The 22,102-nt window shown below is 34.1% G+C and overlaps 1 protein-coding gene across 1 annotated transcript in view; it reads left to right on the top strand.

Annotated features, from left to right (window-relative positions):
* The window catches only part of LOC129747451 (nephrin-like), a 239,376-nt gene that overhangs the window by 174,543 nt on the left and 42,731 nt on the right, over positions 1-22,102 (top strand). Inside the window, exons 6-7 of the mRNA XM_055741684.1 lie at positions 16,216-16,419; positions 16,917-17,207. Coding sequence (XP_055597659.1) covers positions 16,216-16,419; positions 16,917-17,207 — 495 coding nt within the window. The remainder of the gene's footprint in view (positions 1-16,215; positions 16,420-16,916; positions 17,208-22,102) is intronic.

The following is a 22,102-nucleotide window of genomic DNA, read 5'->3' as shown; positions in this document are numbered from 1 at the left end:
CGAGCAGACCTTGATGCCCAAATCGAAAGCAAATCGAGAGCAAAATAAGGTATCAACAGCATAATGATAGCACCATTTGCTTTTCATTTATTGACGATAGCAAAAATTGGCATCACTAAGCTTTCAATTATTTCTATTTGACAGCAAACAGAGTGCAAAAAGAGGTACCAAGAGCAAAATGATAGCATTATGAGCTGTTGATGTATATATGAGAGCAAAACTAGGCATCATTAGGCTGTCATTTACTAAAAGATTTAAAGTCAGTAAAAATAAAGTTTTGGAAGAATTAAATAAAAATTAAGATTTAGGAGTTGACAGCATTATCAAATGTCGATCGTAAAATTTGGTTTTTTTTCGAATTACCTGAAATAGCAAAATTTCAGCAAAATAATGTGCTTTTCTTTTACAGTGTTAGCAGTGTTCTTCATTTATTTATAACAACACTAATTGAAATTCAAACATCTCGGAAACACGAAAAGTATTTTTGAGATTTAAAGAAACGAGCCCTTGGTATCTTAATTACGATATTTCAATATATGTGTGAGATATTGAAGAAATTTTTAATCTCAAACATTTTTCTGCAATGAAAAATGTTTTGAAGATCGTGCTGAAAGAAATCAACAATCTCAACAGTTATTTTTCACCTTTTATGGACCATTACTTTTGTAAGACATAAAAACGGCTTTATACCTGCTCAGTTGTGTTATACGAATTACAATATTATTATTTCACTGACTTTATAATTGCTATTCTCATTTAAAATAGTCATGCATTCAAGATTTAAATGTTGTCAAAAAAATATTTGTTCCAAAAATATTAGAAGAGAATTGTTACAACTCAGCTTCTCGCAGAAATGATTTTTTATTAGGAATTGTTTGTTCAAGTCAATACCGATAAATATCATGTCATTTAAAATTATACTTTTCAAATCAATGTAACGTATGTTAAACAAGTATGTACATAACAGAAAGTTTCACAATGTATAAAATAATTTAACTTTTGATGTTAAATCTCCAAATAATTTTTAACTAAAATTTCCATACTAAGTGTACCTTTTTTCTGTGTTTAAACATTGCTTCTAATAATGTCCCTTGCCTTAGAAGTGATTTAGTTTTCATGCAATATTTCATAGTCGCGATTGAACAAATTGCATTCATATCGCAGTGTGTAGTAAAGTTTTAGGCCGATAACATATTGAGTGCGAATTTACGGACGCAGTCAATGCGAACTCAGATGGCAGAACAAATTAAAAACTGCTTTGCCGCGTTGAGTATGTCAGGTTTAAGCGATTCACATACATTTTCATCAAATGTGATTCACCGCATTTAATCGCATTCGCCGCATCGCATTACATCGCACTCACTATGTCATCGGCCCTGTGCATACTCTGTGCACGATATTTTTGACTTATTTTGATTATTTACCACTGCAAAGCTTATTGTCTTTATTTTGAGTTCAAATTCATCAGCGTGCAGAAAAACAAACAAAAATTGACAGTTGTTGCATTTGTGTTTAATTTTTGTTTTGTTTCGAAATGTTGTTCGCACCTGTTCGCGCAAGTGCTTCGAGAAATGAATCCCGCATTTGGTTTGTACGTGGATTAACAAGTAGGTAAAAACCCACATCTGGCCCTTCCGGAGCTAAATCACTTGAACAGCCGCTTGGACTCATCCCGGTTGTAACTGTACACGCAGATGGAGATGGCGAACTTCGGAAACGGAAAAACACGGATTAGTGAAACCGAATTTGTGTTAACAAAGAAAGCGTCCGGAAGATCCAAAACTGAGGTGCTGACTTCCGGACGTGGATTTACTGGTGGCGCTGGTAAGTGATTTTTTTTATTCCTTCTGATAAACGTTATAATTTTGATTCTAATGATTGCAGACATTTCCTTTGGTGTCCAAGCGATGTTTCATTTAATGGTCCACCGGAACAATTTAACGTACCTGCACCAGTTGCCAGACGAGATTGTCATAGCCAGTTCGAATGCATGTTTCTGATTATGTCCGAAAGATCGGAAAGTCGAAGTAAGTGTATGTTTTTTTTTATTTTTGCTTGGTTAGATAAGAAACTTTTAAATTAGTTTGGAATATATTATGTCCATAAGTTAAAACTTTAATTTTATTTTAATATTGTTTCTGCAAAGTAAAAGTAATATAATCTTTAGTAAATGCTGCAAGCTTGTTTGATTTGAAGAACATTTGGTAAAATCACTGTTTAGAAGCAGGATTTTTTATGTCATTGGCATTGCTTTAATTCAGGAAAAAAAATACTAAAACAAAACGTTGGATTTAAAACCTACAATTGCTTTCAAATGTCAAAGTTCAGTTAATAAACATAGCCTGTTTTTTTGATAAAATTTGAACTTGCATGCATGCATGCCACTGTTTATGCCTGGTTTATAACATATCCATGTTTCGTAAAAGGAAAATAAACAATCCATATAATCATACCACTGAACAGACATTTGTATAATAACTTTTTTTTTTCTTTTTTTCTCGTGTCCAAACTATTGATCATAGTGATGATTTGGTAGCATTGCAGAATGATTTTGGTAGCATGCAATAACTGAATTGAATCACATAATCGTTTTTGCTGACGAAATGTTATCAACCACTTAAATAAGTAGTTCCTGCTCAAATGATCGAGAAAATGTATTTTGCTTCTTATTTGAACCCCTTCAAGACTAGGCGTTATTTTTAATGAATCGTCGAGGAGCAAAGCGTTTGTTGCCACATTCTTAAAAAATAGCTTTTTTAAATTTTTTAAATCCCCCCTTCGGGTTTTTTTGGAAATTTCGAATGAGAGGGGGAGGGGGAGAGGGGTTCAACATTCAAGTTTGACAACATAAAAATTACGGGCGTGTTGCCAAAATCGAAAGAAGTCTGTATATGCTACTGTTTTAAAATGCTTCTTGTAGGTGGGTGTTGGTAGTTGCCTAGTTTTAGGCGATATTCATACAATGCATACCCGTAATGAAAAATGAGAAAGCGAATAAATGATCGCTTTCTGGCTTAGAATATATTTTTATATTCTGAATTCAACTTTCAAAATTTTTTTTTCATTTATTTGGTTGATTTTTATTTCTTCAAGTCATTCATCCCTCAACATTCAACATACACGAAACCGTTCGATGAAAATTTTGTGTGGTCAAAATGAATCATTCTCCAAGCCTTGAAACCTGCAATTCATTGCAGTGTACTAAGTTGAAGAATCCATGTTGCTATGAAAGTTTACTTAAATTATTAACGTCCCACGTCGATTCTCCGGCGCATGAGACCGTGGTAGAAGACCTCTACTGTTGACGATCCGGGGCCAGCGTCTTCACTTGTTCCCAGCTTTTAACATTTTAATGAATAATATGCTTTTGTCGATGAATTTCTAAATTTCTTTCTCAGTGGATCCTGAGCATACTTTAAGGGCAAAATTATAGATTGCTTTGCTATCGCGGCTTGAGAGTAAAATTTGCTCCTATTCTGCTGGACATAAGATTGTACACATACTTGCTACATTCTTTAATATCCGCGAGGATGAAAATCCCGGAAAAAAGAAAACAACATACATTCTTTAATTCCAATTCCAATTCATAAATTAAAATAAAGAATAGTATACATTAAGGCGTTTTTTGTTGTGTATCTATCACTGAGTCCAGTTAGTTGATCTATTTTATTTTAACTGATAGTTGCATAAGAAAAGGCGAAATTATATTCAGTATTGATCTCGAAAGAAGAAATAAATTTAGATTTCGATTGACCTTAGACAATATTTCTGAGAAAAAGCTATTGGGCAAAATAACGACAAATTTTGCTATCACGCCTTGAAATCAATTTCGCTTATATTTTGCTTGTTTTCAGGTGGTACAAAGCAGAGCAACAACTTGCATTCATGATTGGCAAAATGATACCAATTTTTACTTGTTTTGAGGCCCAATCGATTCCTCATATTTCGGATGTTTTGAGGGCATATTGATGTCAAATTTTGCTGTAAAGGAAATTCTATTGATGCCTTGAATAAGCATCATTTTGCTCTCCAAGCTGTCGAAAAATAAGGTGTAGTTATGGTCTCAGTTTTAGCAAAATTTGGTATCACTTTGCTAACCAAGTATGAAAACTTATGCTCTCATTTTTGCTGTGTACCACCTTATGTCAAGCAAAATGAGAGCAAACTTGGCTCTCAGGGCGTGATAGCAAAATTTGCTATAATTTTGCCATAAAAGTCTGCTCGGGCTAGGAAAAGTTCTTAGTTTTTATATAAAATCCAGCGTTTGCGAGTATTTCGTAACGGTTTTTTGCCACTTGGGGGGGGGGGTGATCACCCCGATCACCCCCCCATAGGACCGCGCCTGCTCGAACATGACTCATAAGCTTCTGCACAGTTGCATTACCCACCACTTTAGGCCAATCCTTTTTCAATTTTCCGATGTCATCAGCAAGGTTGCGAAAAAAATTCTGTGTTTTTGAAAAAAATAATTCTGACTTTCTGTGATTTTGCCCAAAAATTCTGTGATGAAATTCTGTGATACTTTTTCCTTGAATTTCCAAGAAAATTCATGAGAAATTGGGTCTTTCACACATTTTAGTTGGGCAAAATCAATTACCGTTACCAATCTTATCATACTTTTCCAATTCAAAGTAAGAAATCTAAATTTGATACTGTCCAAAAAAATTATAATTTCGGAAATCCATTAAAAATTTAAAAATTCTGTGTTCTGTGACACAGATTCTGTGATGAAAATTTGTTCAAAATTCTATGAAATTACAGATTTTTCAGTGATTTCGGCAACCTTGGTCATCAGCTGGTTTTATGTATTTTCGTAGCTCTGCTTTGGTCAAAACTCGAAAAGTTTCGATTGGCCGTGCCTCGTGGCAATTTGGCGGATTCATGTTTTTTTTGGAACAAAACAGACGTTTTGGTTTTTGAAATACCCTAGTGTTTCTTTGGCGTTATGATATGATGCCAAATCGTGCCAAAATATGACGGGTCTGTTATGTTTATAAACCCCTTGGAACATCATATGGGAAAACATTAATTTTAAAACAATCTCATATCAAAGACCGTGCAATAATTTTTACTTTTCTAAACGACTTGATCCCGAACAAAAATCAATTGAAACAGTACAATATTGGTAATCTTGCTAACATTAGTTGTGAGTCATGTAATCTAACAGACACGAATGAGCATAAAATAAAAATTTGTCCAAAAACAAAAGTTATATGGGACTGGTGCACATCTATCGTTAAAAATGAGTGCAATATTAAATGTCATGACTTGGAGGAAATTTTGTTCCATCCGGTATCAGGGAAGTCCAAAAAATCCAAGGCTTCATTGTGGTTGGCGGCAAAAGCAATTTCTTACAACTTGAGGGTAAAAGAACCCGATTTGTACATTTTTAAAAAAGAAATAAGAGATGTAAGGTGGAACAAAAGAAGATGGTTTGTTAAAGAATTTTGAACCGAATTAAATATTTGTTGGTTCACTTTTAATTTGTGTTGTTTGAGCTAAGTCAGCAGTGGTATCAGTTTGCTAGACATGAAGAGTAGGAAATATGGAATTATTGTAAAAACGAACTTAAGACTTAAATAAACAATTAAAAAAAAAAAAGAAAAAAAACACCCTAGTGTGTCTTTGGCGTTATGACATGATGCCAAATCGTGCCAAAATATGACGGGTCTATTATGCTGCTTGATCATCGGCAATAAACACTTCTGATAGACGCATTCCTTTATATAGTTCTGGGTGTTCATTGGTGACGCACGGGCTAGATATTTTGCCGCACTAGCAATTTGCCTGCCACACCACCACCTTCTTGCCAAATTTTTCGGTGATAATGGTCTTCTTCGTTTCGGGGATATCTTTGTCCTTGCGTACAGTGAAGTATTGTGGCCCACGAAGGGTTTTATAGTTCAATTTTACATACGTTTCATCGTCCATGATAATGTACCCAGATCTTTTGCAAGATATTGAATCATACAGTTTCCGGGCTCTTGGTTTGACAGAAGCGGCTTGATTTGGATTTCTTTTGGGGTTTTCCTGCTTCCGGTACGTCTTGAGCCCAAGTCGCTCTTTAGCACGCATCACGTTAGACGTCGAGGTCCCGACTTTTTTAGCCACAATTCGAACGGAAGTCGATGGTATTTGTTTGTAGGCATCCCTGCGTTTTTGTCGTAGCAGGACTTTCACGACCAGATTTTCAACCACTACTCGGGTTCATCTTCAAATGTACAATGTTCATACCGCTTCAACGCTTTAAACCACTTCTTTGGCCAATTTCCCACTCACAGTACAGCACTTGTGCACGAAACTTTTTCTCTTCTTCGGAGTAAGACCCCGCATTTTGAAATGTTATCAAAAACTGAATGATTTTTGGATTAAATCAATGCCATCGAAAGATTCCTTTTAATTTAACCACGGTTAATGGAAAGTTCATATACCGGTATTTCGATAGCAACTTACTATCTTTTTCAGTGAGCATTTTCGATTGATGAATTTGTATCGTTTCCCTCCCTTAGGGCGGTCCCAACGGTAGATGCAAAACACGGTTTTCGACCACGCTAAAACATTTCGGCTGGCACCGGTGTCGTATATTGCTGTTTTAGCACAGTTATCGATTTCGAAATTCCCAACAGTTATACGCCTTTGTTCCAAATTCATGCAAATTTGGAACAGGATTTCAAAATATACGACAGACCGATTTAGTTCACGGTGAGAAAATTTTAGCCAACAATGATTTCTTTCACACATGTTTGGGTAACATTGGGTGTAATAGTTTCTTTTTGAGATATTATTTGAATGTTTTTTTTTTCGCTTCAACCACCCTATACGTAACATAAATTGAGGAAAGATGTTTATAAAAACCATATCAAGTATAAATAATAGATGTCACATTATTCTCGATTTAATATAATTAAATAAAAAGGTTTTCATTTGGGCTCGACGAATAAGTGAATCCAGTCAGCGTTTTAAAATTTGAAAAAAATAAACGAAAAGAAAATTTTAATACTTTTTCGATGAGGTAAAATAAATGTCTATTGTTTGTTCTATAATTTTTGTTTTATTTGAGATATTGAGAGATTTTTAGTTCGTATGGATTGCTCGGAGTTTTCGTCAATATCAGCATATTTTTCTGTATCCATACATAAATTTACAAATAGTGAAACAAGTTTTTGTCAAACAAAAATGTCGACAAATCAAAGGAAAATTTCCTTTGACTTTGGGATAAACATTTCTCATTTCCTTTATCAATGTCAGCAATAACTTGAAAAAAAAATTGCTTTTTCATTTCATTTTAACAAAACCTTATTCCATTGATGCAAAACAATTTGATTGAATTAATTGAAGAATTGTTTCAATTGAGCTTTTTTCCTCGTTGTGTAGTCATGTTTGCTTTTAAATTAATGTAATCCTGGTAGAATAGTTGAAATCATTGTTCTGTCAAAAAGAATATTCGTAGAATTAATTTTAAGACAATTAATCGTGAAACTCAAAACTTATGCAATTTTTCTAATAAAATGGGTTTTTTCTTCTCAATTATTGAGTGTCTGCAATGAAAGTGTTTCCGTTTTAAATTTGCTCCTACACCGGTGGGGAGTGGGTGTTTTAGCCGATTCTAAAATTTCAAATTGTGCTTAAACTGGTATACTTAAAACCAATATTTACGCCTGAACCGTTGGGAGGGCCCTTATATTATACTTTTTTACTATTCATTTCAATCTTTCGATTGCTTTGATTCAGTTGAATCATTCAACCAAGTAGGCTTACAACACAATAGAGTATTTTTGATGTTGAACAAAAGGACGCAGCCAGTAGAATTAGAAAAAAAACTATTCGATTCAAAATGACCGTTAACATTAGGTGTGCTTATAATCTCTGGAACATTATCTTCAATGTGATTTTTTAAAATAAGATTCCTATCAAACGTGAGTCCCAAGTATTTCACATGATCACACCATTCTAACAAATATAATATAGTAGGAATATTCCTCACTCCTAAGAAACTTGAAGGACACATGAAACGCGCCTCCATGTGAGGAAAGTTCTTACGAACATGAATAAATGCTATCTAGAAGACCTAAGTTGCCTTAGACTAAATTTCAAAAGCTTCTGGCGAAAACTGTTAAGCTCATTATCACCAAAACTTTGTGTCCCGATCTGACAATTATACTAAATACAACACAAGTATATCTACTATTTTTTTTCATAATATCTTTCATGATAAGTAAGTTGACTTCTTTAATAAATTTTATACTCAAAATATGATTTTTATTCATCGGTTCAACATGTTTTGGAGTTTTCAAAAAATCAGATGTGCCTAAATGAAAAGTATTGAAAAGAGCTAATTCTACACGAAGGATTTTTTCCTTCACCAATTTATTCATTTTAGAGAAATGCTGATTTCCATTTACAAAACGTGCTCCAGATAATAATAATAATGATGTGGTCATCAATAAATCTCAAATAATATTTTAGAGTAGATTTTAAGATCAATTGTCTTAGTAAATTGTTGTTGCCTTCTTATGATTTCTTTTATGAAATATTCAGTACTGTCCAAACAGTGAGATTTCCATCAATGATTGTTCCAATTCATTTGACATTAGAATCTCAAATTGTAGATTTATTAGCATACTCCGTCAGTCGGGACCTTTTTTCCATTCGGCAGAAAACAACACAAATTGAGAACCATAGCAACATACGTTGCTACACGAAGAAAAGTTGGAGTAGGCTGAAATTCCTATGTTGAAAATAAAACATAAACAACATTTTCTGCGTGGTCATAGAAATGCAAGTTCAAACACGAACTTTTGTAGTTAAGGCCGATGACATAGTGAGTGCGATGCGATGCGAATCAGTGGAAAATTTACGGACGCAGCCTACGCGAACTCGAGCGGCGGAACAAATTGACATCTGCTTAGCCGCGTTGAGTATGTCAGGTTTAAGCGATTCACATACATTTTCATCAAATGTGGTTCACCGCATTGAATCGCATTCACCGCATCGCATCGCATCGTATTCACTATGTCATCGGCCTAAGACGCGAACCCACGGTTGATGGAAAAAATGTTCAGAGTTTCCTCAGTACCTCAATGCTTGAAATTTCCTTCTAGTAAGAACTTTCTCCTGGAGGTGGTGCTGATATACATGTCCTTGCTGAAGTATATGAAGCATGCTGAGAGTTACCAATGTTGATTATAATATGTTTGATACTAATGAAACCCTATTAAAAGCTATGGAATGATTTTCATAGGGTTTCAAAATTAAGCTCATGGCTTGTGAGGGAATAAAATAAGTTGAGTTTTGGAAGCGTTAGGAGAAATTTTCCGCATTTTCAAGTAATTCAAAAAGGAATTCAAATTTCGTTGCAATCTTCTGCGTACCACCCGTAAATTCCGACCTTTGGCTGAAAGCAAAGTATCATAAGCAAATAATCTTCTACCTTTTCCTTCTGACACATTAGGAAGATCAGAAGTGAAAATATTGTATAAAATTGGCCCAAGTATACTACCCTGAGGGACACCAGCTCTAATGGGTGTCCTTTCAGAGCAAGAATTTTGATAGCTAAATTGTAAGGGTCGGCTAATCAAATAATTTTGAATAATTTTGGTGAGATATACAGGAAAATCAAATCGAGCTAATTTAGCTACTAAACCTTTGTGCCAAACACTGTCAAAAGCTTGTTCAATATCATGAAGAGCATCACCAGTTGAATAACCTTTTTTTTTTTTTTTTTTTTTAATTACCTTTAAGTTGCCCGCCACACTCCCCCACACCAAAAAACTCATTTGAGTTCCCTGGAAATGGACGCTTCTGTTCCCAGCATGTCGACAGCACAAAAATTATAACAAACGCGAACAAAACTCTACTCATGCTGGGAACCAATGATTTTTTAAAACTAGTTGCGAGAGAATGGACGAGAATAAATATGGTGATAACGTTACATGTGAATCTCAGTGGATGAAATATCCTTTTAAGAGATCCACAACAAAACAAACATTTACTAGATTAAAAAAGTTAAAAAATGTTATTCTAAATTAAACTAAGGCTGTCTTAAAAATAGATAAAGGTAAAAACAAAAAAAAATATAAAAATAACAAAAACTAATATGATGGTTGATGGTTATCAAATTTGAGTTTCTTTGAGATAGAGTATTAATTTGGATTTGAAGGCAAGTCGATTGTTTATTATTTTTATATGGTTTGGCAATGTATTGTATTTAGTAGGTCCAATAAACGATATTCTACATTGACCTAGAGTTGTTGTTGAAATACTGCGTTGAAGGTGACGTGATTGACGAGTATTATGCAATCGTTCTCCGATGGTGAAGCTTATATTTCTGTTCGTTTCTGAATGTAAACTATCAAAAACAAATAATAGGGTTTGCAGATCACACATTTTATTTAGTGGTAGAATATTATGCGATAAATTGGAATAAAGCCGGTTTGTTGAAAATAGTAAAGGAAGACCAAAAATGATTTTCAAGCAACGATTTTGCAAAGTTTGAAGGCGTGCAAGTAGAGAAATCGATGCTCGTCCCCATATTGAAATAAGATAATTAAATATAGAATGAATGAAGGCGTAGTAAAATCTCAATAGTATATGACTCGGTACAAATTGTTTGATTCGCCAGAGGATTCCGCAAAGTGATGAGACCTTACTTTCCAGATACGTAATATGGTTTTTCCAAGATAAGGTTTCATCTATCAAAAGTCCAAGGTATTTGAAATTTGAGACTTTTTCGATTACATATCTAACGACTACTGGATCATCGTGAAACGGTACGATTTTACGAGAGGAATGTAAAATCATATATTTAGTCTTTGGAAAGTTTAAGGTGAGGAGATTCGCTTTGAAATACTTTAAAAGGACCCTAAGATCGTCTTCGATTTGTTTGACAATATGTTTTGGACATTTTCCTGGATAAAAAAGTGCTGTATCATCAGCAAACAACCTCGGAACGCCATGTAGAGGAAGTTTTTGAATGTCGTTTACATAAAGTAGAAACAGCAATGGTCCAATATTACTCCCTTGGGGAACTCCCGTATCTATGTTTTGTAACGAACTATATGTGTTATTAATGGAAACATATTGTTTCCTACCTGTTAGGTAGCTGCGAATTATATCGTTCGCGATTCCACGTATACCATATGAGTCTAGTTTGCGCAACAGGATGTCGTGATTTAGTGTATCAAACGCTTTCTTTAGATCTAAAAACAAAGCTCCTACCAAATTTTTAGAGTCGATATTCTCAATAATTGTATCCACTAGTTCACACGTAGCTATTAGTGTACTAGAGCCTGCTCTGAATCCATATTGTAGATTGTATATTATGTCATTTTCGTTTAAAAATTTGTTTATTCTGTTGATCAGCATTTTCTCGAAAACCTTATTAAACACACTTAATGTGGAAATTGGGCGATAGTTATTAACATCGAAGCTGTCTCCTGATTTGAAAATAGGTACTACTCTGGCTACTTTTAAGCTATCAGGATACCGTCCTGTATCTATTATTTTGTTAAAACATTGGCAAAGGATCCTAGCAAAATCATCACAATTATCTTTAAGAAGAGAAGCTGAAATTTTATCACGACCACTGCATTTTTTGTTTTTGAGTGAGTTGATTATTACAATCACTTCGTTTGGAGTTGCCGGGTGTAAGAAAATAGAGTTTTGAACACGACTTGTGGAGGACAGCGGGTCCGAACCTGCTTCTAGAGGAATGTCCTTAGCAAGAACATTACCGATTTTCGAAAAGTGTTGATTGAACGCTTCGCATACTTCGTTGTTTGTCTCAAGCAACACATTATCAACATTGAGTATTATTTGAGTGTTGTTCTTACTTTTCCCTAATATTGTATTAATATTTTTCCACACTTTCGAATTGGTCGTGTTATTGAGCATATTTTCGAAATAAGTTAACTTGCTCTTTTTTTTGCACAGTTTCACTTTTTTAGAAATATGTTTAACCATGTCTTTCAAATGGCAATCATTGGGATGCTTTTTTAATCGTTTTAGATAGTTATTTTTTATTTTGATTAAAGTACATAGATCAAAGGACATCCAAGGACAAGGTCTTCCTTTTAACTTCATTTCGCGGGTTACTTTTTTTGTACATTCCGATAATAATCTATTGTAAACAGAAGTTATTTCTAGTATGCAATTTTCGGCATTTTCAACAAGTTCTATACTCTTAAGGTAATCAGAGAAAAGGCGATTCAATTTTGAGTGGTCAATGATATTTTTGTCTAAAATAATTTTAGACTTATTGATTGGCAATTTAAGGGTTGTTATTATTTGGGAGTGATCACTTACATTGTTATTTATTGTATCATTTCTTATTGAAGACAAATCACTGATTTTACAAACGACATGATCCAGCAAGTTTTTACTTTTTGGTCTTGTGTAGAATGTGTTTGAACATACAAAACTGTAAGACTCTAAGAGTGACATGTATTGTTTCACATTATTATTGTTTGTTAAGTTGACCGGAATATTGATATCGCCAACTAAGAAAAAGGAATGGTTATGAGGAACAGATGACAAAATATTTTCGAGAGTTATAAAAAAACTACTTACAGGAAACGAGGGCGGTCTGTAAATACCATGTACATCGAAAACTTGTTCTTTTATTTTGATTTCTATCCCAATGTGATGAAAACCTTCAAGGCTTATATTTCTAGTTATTCTACAATTTAAATTATTTTTAACGTACACTGCTAGACCTCCATAAGACTGTTCTCTACATGAAAAAAATGAATTATATCCAGGTATATTATACAACGAACAATGTTCTTGCTTCAACCAAGTTTCACTTATAACAATTACATCAATACATACATTAATATATTCAATAGTTTGCAAAATGCTATCAAATTTTTCAAGGTCATTCATACTACAAATATTCCATTGAAAAATACACAAATTTTTATCTTCTTTTATATAATGGGAAGAATTAAAATCTTCGACAGTTGAATGGCATAGATTTTTTGCTAGTTCCATTTTAAATTAATTACAATAATACTGAGGGCATTTGAAATATAATAAATAAAATAAAATTAAGATTAAGTTCTTTTACGTTTAGGTGACGGAGTTACGTGTTGAGAAAGAGACATATTAAGGTCTGAGTTTACCAAGTATTTGCTTTTTATCCGAGCTAGATCATCTCTGTCTTTTACTAAGTCTGGTTTAGAGTTGGCATCCTTCTTGACAAGGATTGCTCCTCCCCTGCCTGGCCAGACGTATTGCAAACCTAATACCTGTTGTGATTCTCGTAGATCATTCAAAAGTTCCATAGAGAATGGAGTTAGTTCATCTCGAAGGGTAATATTAAAGCTTCTACCGTCGATTACTAAGCTCGGATCAACAACGGAAGAGCTCAATTTTCCAAAAGCCTTTTTCTTAAGAAATAAAGCTTCTTTAGCGGCAATGTCCTTGAATACTAATTTGATAGGGGCCAAGCGGTCAGCAATTTTTTTAGAAGAATATAGTCTTGTGATGTTTTCGAGCTGCTCGAGTTTTAGATCATACCCAATTGTATTGCAAATTTTGCTAACTAGTTCGCTAGTATTTTCACTATTGTAGGAGGGAACCCCGAAAAACATAGCATTTCTTGAAATTGATTCCTTATTGATTTTGTTCAGATTTGATTCTAATTTATGTACTTTATTTGTGAGAGATACCTGAGAAGTTTTCAAATCAGACACTTCACTTTTGAGACTCTCATTCTCGACCTTCAAATCTTTGAAGTCAGTTTGAATTTCTTCAAACTTCGAAGAAAGAAAGTCTTGAGAAGCCTCAATTGCAGCAGTAACCGATTTGAATTCGTTTTTTATAGTTTGCATCTCCTTTGCAACGGCGTTTTGCACTGTTTCTTTGAGCTCCGCGCTTATAGCTGATATAATAGTTGAGTTGGACGACAGTTGATTCATTCCTATAATTTTTGCATAAATATCAGAACAATTTGGGCTACAAAAGTAAAGACTATCCCTTAATTTCCGAGCAGCACTGCCTACAATGTTACGGCATCGGAAATGTACACATGAAAAGCAATAAGCACAGGTCAGAAGTGCGTTTGGATTCTTTTCAATTTTCTCGCAGTCAATACAGATTGAATCGGTGTTATCAGTCATGTTTGCCATTTACAAATACCAAAAAATAATCACAATATCAAAAAGTAAAATCAAATTTAAAACCAAAGTAGTTATACAAGACTCCAATACAGTCAGACTAAACGCAAAAAAAAAAAAATTAAAATTAAAAATAAAATTAAAATTAAAAAGGAAAAAAATAAATAGCAAATTAAAAATATTAAAATTAGAACATATTAAACATTTATTATGAAAACCACTGAAATTCCAAAGTACTATTGATATTGGTTTAATTAAGATAGAGATCAAGGGTGGGTTTTTTTTTATTGTATACGGTTACTTGGAAGGAATAAATCAGGACAAAAAGGTTCGAAACAGAGTGCTCATGTAGCCAGTTCACGAAAACAAATTAAAAACAAATCATTCATTCAATCTACGCGGGATTCAAGAATCCATTCAGCGTCAGATACTCAGTCATACAAATTGCACTCCTATGCGAGATATAGAATACCCATTCAGCGTCAGAGCAATGTGTCTACGCGGGGTAAACTCTATCCATTCAGCATCAGAAGTACAGCTCAAGCATACGTTCTCATAATTTTACTGTTCTACGGGAAACCGAATTTTTTTTTGTAATTTTTTATTTGCGACGGCTAGAAGAATTATCGTGGTCGAAAATATTGCAGTAAGTGCGCTACTTGATTATGTTCCAGTTGCGTTCCATTTACTAGCAACGGACACAGAATCTTTCGCTAAGTCAGAACGTATTGAGAATCAAAACTTTAGCCGTATGTACGTTGCTTTGAGGGGCCAGAACCAACAACTGTTTGCCCACGATAGAGTGTGTGCTCGCAATCGTGTGCTTCTTTTCAGAACGCTTAATCTACCAGCACGCACCAGCAAGCGAGTCACAACAGCGGTTCCGAGACACTTACGTAGTTCGATTTTTCTGCCGTTGTTTTTTTTTTTGTTGTTGTCGTTTACGTTGAATATTCTCGTTCGGAACAGAATCAGCGGAGAACTATCTTTTTCAAGGGAAACAAATTTCTTTGGTGGAGGGTATCGGATTAGCATCAGAACGTATTTAGTGAGTCGTGAGTGGTTACACTTGCGAGAACAACTGAGACTCACCTGATTTCCAGTACTCACTGATCGGAACTGTGCGAAACAGCGAGTATTTTTATTCTCGGCTTACCTTTTCACACCATATAACAATACGAACCACAATAGCAAGGAATTTTTGTAAGGATTTTTAGCGATTTAAGAAAACACGGAAAGAGATTGGACGTGCATTCGAATAAGTTTTCACTAGATTCACTTATTAGTTACTTCAGCCTGATAAAACATAATAAATATGAACGAAAAACAAGTAAATTTATATAATTTCACTAGGAGCTTATGAAACCACAACCAATCAGCATATCAGTGATGCCAGCTTCGCCTTCAGATTTGCTAGCGTTAATCATATAAGTTACACTCAAAAGTTTATGTGTAGTAGAATGTCCATGACGAAAACCAAATTGTTCATCAGGGAAAATAGAATTCTGATTCATGTGAATCATCATTCTATTCAAAATAACTCTCTCAAATAGTTTACTTAAAGAAGGAAGCAAACTAATTGGTCGATAACTTGAAGGCTCTGAACACTTTTCCCAGGTTTCAAAATTGGAGTTTCTTTGGCATTTTTTTCCATTTATTGAGAAAATAAGCCAAGTGGAGACATTTATTGAAGGTTTTGACAAAAAATTCAAAATGCTTTCAGGCAAGTTTTTAATAAGAATGTAAAATCCCATCTCCATGGAGCTTTCAATTTTTGAAATTTTTTGATAATCAATTTAAGTTTATCAATATTTGTCTCGCCAAAACTTTCAAATACATTTGGCTTGGAAATAATATTACCAAATTTAAGGGAAATTTGAACATCAATTGGATTTACAACGTTTCAATTAAAATCATTAGATAACTCAAATTTATGGGCTTATTTTCGAGCTTTTTCTGCATTATTTAAATCATCGAAATTTGATTACTTTTTCCTTTTTTCCTACGGCCGGTATACCACATACGTTTTTCGAAATCAACAAACTTTAAAAATAAATATTACTACCAATAATAAAAATTAAAAATTGCTCTATTCCAGGACGACCGCAGCCCGATGTGCTCTGGTTCATCAACGACAACCTGGTGGACAACCAAATCGAGCAGAACACCGGCAACGTCATCGAGAATCGGCTCCTGTGGACGTCGGTTCAGAGGCACCATCTGCACTCGGTTTTCACCTGCCAGGCCCGGAACACCAAGCTGATGCCGCCGCGGATCAGCAAGTTCACCCTGGACATGTACCGTGAGTATCAGATATTTGAAATTAAAATGGAGGAGAGAATTGCTCAAATGTGCGACACCAATCCTTTTAATATTAGTATAACTTAGGATTTTTTCCTAAGTACAATATAATCAAAAAAAAATCATAAAAGCACAAAAGTCTTCTTACTTCAGAAAAAAAACATTCAATTACATTTGATTGCTGATCCTTTTATCAATGATTGGAAAAATACCTTACCATACTTCCAATTTCTTTCCATACTGTTGCCCTCCTTGTCAGAAAGCGTTGCAATAAACCTAATCTTCTAGATAAACCCGGAAACAGGATATTAATCTTCTCGAGTGTCATGCAATCTACCTGTCCCTTTGGCTTCGATTAACTTCTTTCACATACTGTTGCTGCACGAATGCAAAATGCCAAACGACAACCAATTTAGATAATTGGTGCAATTTGCCTTCAAAGTCGATTCATGCTTCCAATCTAAGCTTCATCTTTCCCCATCTTCGTTTTTCGAACAGTTAAACCCCAATCGGTGAAGATCCTGAACTCGACCCTCTCTCTGGCCGCCCACAAGGAGTACCGGATAGTGTGTCAAACGAGCGGAGCCCGGCCGGATGCTGTAATATCGTGGACCAAGGGCAAAAAGTCGCTGAAACGCTTCAAGGAGCACGTAATCCGCAATACCACCTATTCGGTGCTCAGCTTGGTGCCGACGGTCGAGGACGATGGCCGGCTGCTCGGGTGCCGGGCGGAGAATCCCAAAGTTCCCGGTCTCTATCTGGAGCAGTTCCAGAACATCAGCGTGCACTGTGAGTAATTTGAGTTTTTAACGTGAGTTTTTTTTCGGTGGTGTTTTTTCGTGAAGGAATCTTTCCGGAAGGAAACATTTAACTGGAGTGATACGAGTGAAGTTTTCAAAAGACATTATTTCACATTGCAGTCAACTATTCGAACAGTGTATCTGATCCATCATATTTCATTACCCAATCAATTAACAAGCTTGCTACATAACTTGATTTTAGTTGTAGAATAACGTCTCACGGCAAGACTATAGGAGGACAAATTGAAATTGGTGAACGGATTTTGCGTCACTAAATAAGCATCAACGGACATCATTTTTATAAGACGGCTGGGGGTTAGAAACGCAAAAGTCTGTAAATGAAATTCTTACACCTTGAAAAAAATCACCAAATATAGTTTGAAGTATGAAAATTTATTTGCATTATTAACTCCAAGACACGAATGCCACAAGGTGGTAAAGTGTCATAAATAAACGTTTAAAAAAATATTAACTCAAAACCAATATTTTTTGCTCTGTTAGCGTTCGGCTCTGAGGGCTTCAAATATAAAATAAATTTTGAGTTTATTTTGGAAGTTTTGTCCAATAAAAAAGACACCTGAAATCTCGGCTGGTTCAAGTCCTGCCGGTGAGCCGTTGTATCTTTTTCGAAAATTTCATGATATTTATGGCTTATGTTTTTTCGTTTTTTGATACCTCGTGTTTCTCTAATTCTAATTCACCTACGAAAATGTGATTATTTTCAGGTACACAGATGTACCAAGCGATTTCATAACATCAGTATTGACATATTTCAATTTAAAAAAATCATTCACAGGATTTCAGTTGTGGAATTGGTTTTCAACACAAAATGTCAGTTGTTAAAAAAAATGTAATCTCCGCGGTTACATACGCAGGAAATTGGGGCCATGCTAAAAAGATATCTTTCCGAAAAAAACTACTTTGAATTTGTTCAAAAGTTTGCACATTTTTTTTTTCGCTTTTCTTACTGAAAAAATGAGTTATTCGGTCGATTGGGGAGATAATTTATTATGGGTCTTAGACAATTTACAGACGCTCGACGAGTACTATCGATGTCTGTGTATTTGTGTGTATAAGTGAGAATTTTCGTATCTTTCGTCGTTTTCGTGAAACTAGACTGCACAATAAAAATGATTTTTATCTTAAAAAAATGGATTTTATTTTCTCTACAATCTTTAACAGGAATTTCATAAAAATGATAACTCTGAAAAACGTATCCATTTGGCTTATCATGACGTCATAGGCACGATAGGCAATGGGCGCGCATGATAAACATTTTGCCATGAGTAAAAGAGAGAGGCGCCTTCTACAAAATGACAAACGTGACAATAAGGAAAAAACTACAAAATTGGCAAAACCAGCAAAGTTGTCATAATTGAAATTTCGATTAAATGAAGTATGTCCAAGACTGTTTTGTATCCCAGTTCAGTCGAACCGGTATAATAGCTCAATCATAGGGACTTGATTCTAATATCGTATATTACGATAGCGATTGCAAGTCCCATCTTTCACCTAACGCTATATTCGTAAGCACTGATTGCTCTGAGAAGAGGAAAACGATACGGGGACGCAGACGATGCTCGTCATCTCATCTTTTCTCAAAAAGCTTCCTGAGCACGAACGGCTCGAGAGAATTTCGTTCGTTGATGCAAATTGGAACAAATGAGACCAATGTTACTTATTCATCTCAAGCCTTAAGCTTTCAGCCTCATTTTGTCGTTCTTTTCTCTTCTCCTCTAAACGCCATAGGGACGTTGCATAGCTTCGTTTCGCAAAAAAAATCCTGTACAGTTTTGGTTCGGTTTTTGTTGATCTAGATAGAAGAAAATTGCTAAAATAATGTTAAATATCTTTTGCAAATTATTGACAATTATATATTAACCACATTGACATATTCAAAAATAATGACAAAATTTCCTAATCACCAGTTTGAGCAAAAACTGACGAAATTGACCACATTGACAAAAAGATCAAAATAAATCATAATAAAATTGTTATTTATAGTAATTCAGAGTAAAAAATTGACAAAAATGACAAAATTTACACATTTCATCAACACATTCGACAAAAATGATCAAAATGACAAAAACGATAAAAGTGACAAAAATGACAAAAATGAAAAAAAAATGCCAAAAATGACAAAAATGACAAAAATGCCAAAAATGCCAAAAATGCCAAAAATGCCAAAAATGCCAAAAATAGCAAAAATGACAAAAATGACAAAAATGACAAAAATGACAAAAATGACAAAAATGACAAAAATGACAAAAATGACAAAAATGACAAAAATGACAAAAATGACAAAAATGACAAAAATGACAAAAATGACAAAAATGACAAAAATGACAAAAATGACAAAAATGACAAAAATGACAAAAATGACAAAAATGACAAAAATGACAAAAATGACAAAAATGACAAAAATGACAAAAATAACAAAATGACAAAATGACAAAAATGACAAAAATGACAAAAATGACAAAAATGACAAAAATGACAAAAATGACACAAATGACAAAAATGGAAAATGTGATATAAAATCTCAAAAATGACAACATTGACAAAAATTAAAAAAAAAAAAAACGACAAAATTTATGTTTATAAATGTCAAAATGACAAAAATATTTAAATTGATCATAATGACACAAGTTTTTAAAATAACAAATTTTAAAAATTTAAATGACAAATATGGCAAAAATTGACAAAAATGGAATAAATAACAAAATTCAAATTGTTAACAAAAACTTTTTAAAAAACTAAAAACCATGCAATACTTCGCTAGACACCAGCAGCGTTGTCAGTTTAAATTATGTTTGTCATTTCCAAAAGATTTCTCTTATTTCTCAGTTTTTGGTTGTTTTTTTTTTTTCTTAAAAGATACAAAGTCAAGAGATGGCTTGTTTCTACAAAAGAAAGAAAATTCAATAAAAAAAAATTAAAATTTTCATACAAACCAAAATCTCACCCATTTAAACTTTATTTGAAAATTTCGCAAAAAAACAGATATAATTTCTTAACCAAAACGAAACCTTTTAGACCACATGGTAACCCCAATTCGACTCAGTACTGACCCAGAGAATTCAGCACTGAGCGCCAACCTCAACCAGGAAAAGGGAACTGGTCCAAATCTATCATTTTTCTACTCCCAATGAGTCGATCATATTGTCCCGGTAAAACTCCTGCTTAAAATTTCCGAAACACAACTTATATTTCAAAATTTTAAATTGCGGTATGTAGTGACCTTCAATACTTTTTTGTTAATCGAATTCAGTTATAGCCCGGATTTCGTTGGAAAATAGCCGGATTTTGCCCGAGTTATTCACTTTATTTACTAAATCTTGCAGACAAAACTCAAATTAGGTTCGTGTCATTTTAGATGTTTGCATTCCAACACGATTAATTTTAGCAAGTTTCATCAACATAATTATGAACGATATACATTGTTGATGGGGGTGATTCCCCAATTTTTTAATAATTTAGTAATACTTTGTAATTTCAAATATATTTTAGTGTGTAGCAGCAAATGCCAGAGTAGTTCGAAACGTCTAAACAACTTGTAAAAAAATGTTTTTAATTTGTAAAACTCGCAGAAAAACGTCGAAAAAATTCAACAACAACTTTTAATAAGAACACTCTTACTGAAAAGGTATTTTTTATTCAGTGTAAGGAATATTTCACTTTGTTTAAAAAACATAATATCACTTTATCACATTTTTAAAATAGCTTGCGAAACGAAGTTCGCATATTTATATGGGATCAGCTAGTCTATATATATAAAAATGAATTTCTGTCTGTCTGTCTGTCTGTCTGTCTATTCCCTATAGACTCGAAAACTACTGAACCGATTTGCGTGAAACTTGGCATATGAGGGTATTGGAGGCCAGGGAAGGTTCCTATAATAGTTTGGGACCCCTCCCTATTCCTGGAGGGGGGAGGGGGTCTTTCATTTAAAAGTAATAAGTCTTTATAACTCGAGAACTCATTAGGCAAATCATACCAAACTTGGCATGGGTGGGTTCTTGAGTTCGAGGAATGTTTCTAAGAATACTTGGTACCCCTCCCTCCTTCCAGTGGGGAGATAGAAAGGGGAAAGGGGGCCTACCTTACATTTTTTTTACATAACTAGAGAACTAATCAAGCTAATGGAACCAAATTTGGCATGGGAGGATAGTGGAATACGAGAAATGATTCTATGATTATTTCAGACCCCTCCCTCCTTCCATTGGTGTTATAAGAAGAGAAGGGGGGGTCTCCGTGTATATTTATAATGTCCCTCCAGAACTTATTAAGCTAAGGGTACCAAATTTGACATGGGAGGACATTTGGGTAAGAGAAATATTTCTAGGATGATTTGAGACCCCTCCCTCCTTAAAGTGGAGGGGGGACTTCCATACGTTTTTGGGATAATTTTCGAACTAATCGACAAAATAAAACCAATTTTGGCATGCAAGAGTATTTGGGTACTAGAAATGTTTCTATGATACCTCACAGTACTTACCGCATAAAAATGAAACACATATTTCGGTATAACTCAAGGGCTCATTGTACGAATAGAACTGCTTTGCTGTGCTTTGCTATACCTTTTAAAAATGTTTGAATCTATTTATACAATATTGTGATTTTCTGTCACAATCATTCATATGCAACTTATTTCCAAGATAGGCAAAATTTTATTATAAAAACGGCTCCTATGTACAAAAATGATGTTATGTTCCTTATACACAACAGCAATCACAACATTTCAAATGAATACGCATCTTAATGAAATAACCCAACGAAAATATATTTTTAACGTTTCACATGAAATAAAAACCACCTTCAAATCGTTATTCTACAAATAATCTACATATTTTGCTATCAAAATTGCCACCATAAGGGAAATTT

This window comes from Uranotaenia lowii, chromosome 2, assembly GCF_029784155.1.
Source record: "Uranotaenia lowii strain MFRU-FL chromosome 2, ASM2978415v1, whole genome shotgun sequence".
In the NCBI taxonomy this organism is placed as follows: Eukaryota; Metazoa; Arthropoda; class Insecta; order Diptera; family Culicidae; genus Uranotaenia; species Uranotaenia lowii.
The sequence above is the reverse complement of the archived record's forward strand: the minus strand, read 5'-3'. Positions and strand labels throughout refer to the sequence as shown.